The sequence below is a fragment of the Eptatretus burgeri genome, chromosome 13 (assembly GCF_056783735.1).
Source record: "Eptatretus burgeri isolate ZD-2024b chromosome 13, Ebu_testis_v1, whole genome shotgun sequence".
Taxonomy (NCBI): Eukaryota; Metazoa; Chordata; class Myxini; order Myxiniformes; family Myxinidae; genus Eptatretus; species Eptatretus burgeri.
In genome coordinates this window covers 74,907,059-74,913,066 of record NC_140973.1, presented here as the reverse complement: position 1 = coordinate 74,913,066, position 6,008 = coordinate 74,907,059, and the positions used below count along the sequence as shown (strand labels likewise).

General features: G+C 42.0%; 1 protein-coding gene across 1 annotated transcript in view; it reads left to right on the top strand.

The window, feature by feature from the left end:
- Nucleotides 1-1,172: 1,172 nt before the first annotated feature.
- Nucleotides 1,173-6,008, top strand: part of LOC147014801 (uncharacterized) — a 41,653-nt gene continuing 36,817 nt past the window's right edge. Inside the window, exon 1 of the mRNA XM_085853083.1 lies at nt 1,173-2,552. Coding sequence (XP_085709209.1) covers nt 2,494-2,552 — 59 coding nt within the window. The 5' untranslated portion in view covers nt 1,173-2,493. The remainder of the gene's footprint in view (nt 2,553-6,008) is intronic.

Genomic DNA, 6,008 nt, shown 5'->3' with positions numbered 1-6,008 from the left:
AAATTCTGGCTTGTTGGTGGCCAGGGGAGGCCTTCAACCAAGCATGCAAACAAACGGTTTGAGATGATCCTCATGCCAATGAGTCGGTTTGGGACGAACCTGTCACAGAGTCGGATTCGGATAACCCTGACACTGAGTCGGTTTGGGATGACCCTGCCAGTGAGTCAGTTTTCAGGGATGACCCTGCCAGTGACTCGGTTTGAAACAACGAGGCCACTGAGAGGGTTTTGGATGGCCCTGCCAAGTGTTTAAATTCTTCATAGGAATTCTTCATTTAGTTATTTTTGATACACCACCTCTATTGACAGACGATGTAATTGCGTTTGGGGGACTATCAACCACCCTGCAATAAATATCCTGCAAAGTCCCATTGATGAGCTGAAGACGACGCTTGGTTGGTCCAGATGCATTGACAATGTTCTGAAGTTGCTGAACAAATCTTGAAATGTCCTGTCATTTTGAGGTTCGTGTGGTGTTGAACTCCTTCCTTACCCTTTTCTACACTGGCACCTCCAAAGATGTTTCAATAAACCACTCAACAAATTTGCTTTTCCACTGCACAGTCAGCTTGAGATTTACAGTTTTTTCCATATAAAGACACCACTGTTGGAAAACAAAGAACAGGAAACAAATCTTTAGACTTTCCTCTACACTGTAAAGCAGTATTATGTTTGTGTCATCACTCATCAGTCATTCACAAATAATAAATGTGTGAAATCATGCAATTTCTTCTGAAACAATGCTTACAGCTTTATTTTGGTAGGTTATACCATCACCATATAGTGTACAGATATATATATATATATATATATATATATATATATATATATATATATATATATATGTATGTATATATATATATATATATATATATATATATATATATATATATATATATATGTATATATATATATATATATATATATATATATATATATATATATATATATATATATATATATATATATATATATATATATATATATATATATATATATATATATGTATATGTGTCTCTCTGTCTCTCTGTCTCTCTGTCTCTCTGTCTCTCTGTCTCTCTGTCTCTCTGTCTCTCTGTCTCTCTGTCTCTCTGTCTCTCTGTCTCTCTGTCTCTCTGTCACTCTCTGTCACTCTCTGTCATGGCCGCTCCTTGCTTCGTGTTGTGAGTTCCCCTCCTCTACTGTGCTGTTTGGTGTGTCCACTTCCCCATTTTTCGTTTCCCATGTGTTCGTTTTCTACATGTGGACTTTTTCCGTGTTTTTTTTTTCCTTCCTGTCTGGAGAAGAACGAGAGAGAGCCCACGGTCTCGTGTCGAGAAAATCGTAGGCCGAAGGCCTGTCATGGCCGCTGGGGGAGGTTTTTCTCGTTCACTGCGACCGTGTTCTTTGTTAATTCTCAACTTTAATCGTTGATTTCTTGGTGTTTGTGAAAACGCCTTATTTCTCCCGATAAAGTTTACTAACTTGTTTTCTTGAGTTAGAATGGCGGGTGAACGTTTCCGTGTCGAGATGTTCGAGTCACTAACTCATAAACTCGATGTGTTTTGCTTCCCTCTCAGTGAGGTGGAACTTAACGATGTGCTTTCCGCCATTGATAACATCGTTGGTTTACATAATATTCGTGCTGCTTCTCGCATGAATAAGAAGTTTGTGGTGTTTGTGTCCGAGGATCACATGGTGGCCACGGTGGTTGAGCATGGCCTGTTTATCGAACCGAACACTTACCTCTCTATGTTCGCTTTACAGGCCCCAACAGTTAAAGTTAACATTAATAATATTCCACCATTTATAAGGAACCAGGACTTGTGTAACCAGTTTAACAAGTTCGGAAAGGTTGTGTCGAGGATCATGGGGACGACATAAATGTAAACATGTCATGTCCTTTAAAAGAGTGGTTTATATGATACTACCTGAAAATGGAAAAACACTGAATGTTGTACTCAGTGTAAAAATCGACGGGTTTGAATGTAAAATCTTTGCCTCCTCGGAGGTTATGACGTGTTTTGGGTGTGGAGCTTACGGGCATGTGGAGAGAGTTTGTCCCAATGCGGTTACTCATCAGTGTAACCGCAAGAAGTGAAGGTTCGGTGAGGAACGATTCTTCTTCACCACAAACTATTAAATGGGGAGAAGGTGAATCGGGAGCCGAGCCCCGCCCCCCCCCCCAACGGCTGAGGTGTTCGACGAATTGGACTCGTCCACCCCGACCGGCGTTGGAGAGAGGGGGTGTAATCGTGACGTAATTACTCCACCCCCCACCAAACGAGGAAGTGAAAGTGGTTGCTTCCTCTCCTTTACCATCCACTGTACAGGACAGTGTGGACGATATGGAGGTATCTGTTACGGATTGTAGGAAAAAAGTCCAAAAACGGTCAAATGTTGATACCTTTGATGCAATGGGGGCAGAATAAGGTCCAGATCGTGTCAGGCCCGGTGGACCTCCAAGGTACATCTGACATTGGAAACCCCTTGGTGGTGCCGGAGTCGTGTGCGGATGTGGAGACTTCACTTGCTCCACTGGCCGACTCCGAGCGGGACACAGAGAACAGTGAGGTATCTCAGGATGTTTTAAGTGTTTGTCCTGTTTGCCAAACTTGTTCAGGTGAGTTAACAGCCATGTCTGTCTGACAGTGATGGAGAAATAGATAAAGGGGAAAATCCCTGTGAGTTAAATGTCAACCCTCCCTCACAGATGATGTAAGGGTTGTAGAGCGGAAGGACATGGCAAGGCAAATTCGGAGGGGTCCGTAAACAGAGCAGAACTTTCTGTTGAGCCAAAAGTAAATGTTCCACAAGTAATAGGAGAGGCCATAGATGAAGCACTTGATTCAGATGAAACCTCTTCCACCCCACATTTTAGTGCTTTAAGCTCTCAAGAGGATGAAGGGGGAAACGACACAACCTTAGTGTCTCGAGAAAATGTGATTAAATTCCTGGATGATACATTCAGGAAAAGATACGTAAAAATCAAAGATTACTTCCCGAATTTACACGGTTTCATTAAAACTGCAAGGAGTATGATTCATGATCCTTATCAGGTTAACATGTCAGATCCTCAATTCCAAAGGTTAAGGAAATGTGTTACTCGGGCTGGTAAAGAGCTTCAATAATAACTAGCACAATGGAGATAAAAGTAGCATCCCTGAACATCAATGGAGGCCGCAATTGTGTGCGTCGCCTCCTGGTATTTCACCTCTTCCAAAATGAAAAAAATGATGTGCTAATGCTACAGGAGACGTATGCAAATCAGTCTTCTGAGGATGAGTGGTGTAAAATCTTTAAAGGTTGTCTTTTTTTCTCGAGTGCGCTTGTTGAGGCCAAGGCTGGTGTGGCAATAGTGTTGCATCCTTGACTCCAGCCTTCGGAGATAACTTGTAAGGAAATTTGCAAAGGTTACTTACTGTCTGTGCAATTTGTCAGTAGTAACTGAAAGTTTTGCATGACAAATGTTTACTGTCCACGTGCTAACTCTGAAAGAGGTGCCTTTCTGTACAAGTTGGCAGAGTTTGTAAGCACCATTGACTGAACCATGTTGTGTCAAGGGGGTGACTACAACTGCACCATCAACCCACAACTTGATCGGAACACTTGTGAGCCTCATCCACCCAGTGCAAGGCCTTTGGCACAGCTCGTCAAAAAGTTTAAACTGGTGAATGTGTAGCGGATACAAAACCGTAATATCCGTCAGTATACATGGACTTGTGCATCAAGAAATATTTTGACGATGGCTCGCCGAGACAGATTTTATGTTAATCATGAAATGGTAAACATTGTTAAGAACTCTTATATAAGGCCGTCTGGTTTTTCCGATCACCACATGATTGTTATGGTGTGTGGTTTTCCTCATCATGTCTGTGGAAGTGCATATTGGACTTTTACTTTGAAACTTTTACAAACTGCACATTTTATAGAAGCTTTTAAAATGGTATGGGAAAAATGCGAGTCACAAAAGGGTTCATATTTGAACTTAAGACAATGGTGGGACTGCATAAAGTCCCAAATGAAATGTTTTTGCCAACAATACTGCTCTTACAGCACATACAACGCTTTTGTGTGATATCTGTTTTTAAAAACGATATACTTATCTGTGAGCAGAAAGCTGGATTGTCTAGCATGAATGTCCAGCAGTTGTCGGAGAAAAGGACATGGTGTCTGGCTGAAATGCTGAAAGAGCGAGCAGCCGGTGCATTCGTCCGACTGCGGAACAAAAAAATCCAACTTGACACACCAAACAAAAGGTTCTTCAATTTGGAAAAAATGGTCAAGACCTCTCAAGAAATCCATGCTTTGCGCTCTTCTGGTGGTGATTTGTTGACCTCCCAGAGTGATATCAAGCATGAACTACAAGACTATTTTTCTAAACTCTTCGCAAAAATAGCTGTGAATGTGGAGAACAGGAATGCGATGCTTGAACAGCTCCCTTCTCTGTCTGAAGACCAACAACAATTGCTTGAGCCTGACATTTCTCTTGGAGAACTTACTGCTGCGCTCAAGGATAGCAAGGATGGGAAAGCCCCTGGACGAGACGGCCTTCCGGCTGAATTGTAGAAGGTTTTCTGGAACATTCTAGGCCCTACTCTTCTTGAGGTCTTTCAGGAGAGTGTTAAACAAGGTGAATTGCCATTGAGCTGCCGGAGGGCAGTTTTGTGTCTCCTTCCGAAGAAAGGAAATCTACATGAGACCGCAAATTGGCGGCCTGTGTCACTCCTCAACATGGACTATAAAATATTGTCAAAAGCACTTGCAACCCGTATAAAGGAAGTCATCTCTTTCTTGATTGGCACTGATCAGTCATATTGTGTTCGAGAACATTCCATATACGACAATATTTTTTGGGTGAGACACTTGATCAGTCTCGGTCGAACTACATCTCCTGGTTTTGGTTTATTACTTTTAGATCAAGAAAAAGCTTTTGACATTGTTAACCATTCTTTTTTGTTTGCTGTATTAAGGAGAACAGGGTTTGGGGGAATTTTTTTTGCTTATGTTGTTATTGTACAAAAATGCATCTTGTCTGCTGAAGGTTAATAATAGTCTTTGTTACCCTTTCCCCTTTCAGCGAGGCATCCGTCAGGGCTGTGCGCTATCAGGCATGCTCTACAATCTATCCGTTGAACCTTTATTAGTTTTACTTCGGAACTCAGTGTTAGGAGTCTCTCTTTCACAAAACTCCAGTCGTTTCAGCTTATGCTGATGATATTTGTGTTGCTATTGCAAATCAAAAAGATGTTTCTGAGGTCTCTCGTTGCCTTACCCAGTTTGAGCTTGCTTCTACTGCAAGGGTAAATTGGAAAAAAGTGAAGCTTTTTGGGTGGGCCCCAGATCGCCTTCCTCGTCCCTGCCTGTTTTACCAGGAGGAATACAGTGGAGTAGTGAGGGGTTTAAATATTTAGGTGTATTTCTAGGAATTGAAGCGTATGAACAAAAAAAATTGGGAGAACTTCCTGGAAAAAATTAAATTGAAACTGGCAATGTGGAGAAGATTGTACCAACTTCTCTCGCTTAAGACACGGGTGTCAATCGTAAACAACCTGGGATTTACATTTATTTGGCATAGTTATCCCACTTGAACCTCCAAGATACTTGGTCACAGGCATTCAGAGAGTTCTGACTGATTTTTTTTCTGGGGTGGCCACCATTGGCTGGGCCCAGACCTGGTCTGCAGACCCCGAAATGCGGGTGGTCAAAATCTGATGCATATCCCAAGTCGGATAATGTCATTCCAAATTTCCACGATTAAGCGCCTACTGTACAGTGAGTGTGTTCCTTGGCGACCTCTCACAAACGCCTGTTTGCAGAAAGTGGAAGGTCTGAAATATGACCGTGAACTTTTCCTCATCCACTTGCAACACGTTGACATGTTTTTGCTCCCCAGTTTTCATCAGAGCCTTTTGAATGCTTGGCAAGTCCTCGGAATGCAACGTTTAGAGGTATCATACGATGCCCAAAAGTTTGTACATGAGCCATTAGTTCGGAATCCTTTATTCTCTAGAATTTCAACCTCCAGGT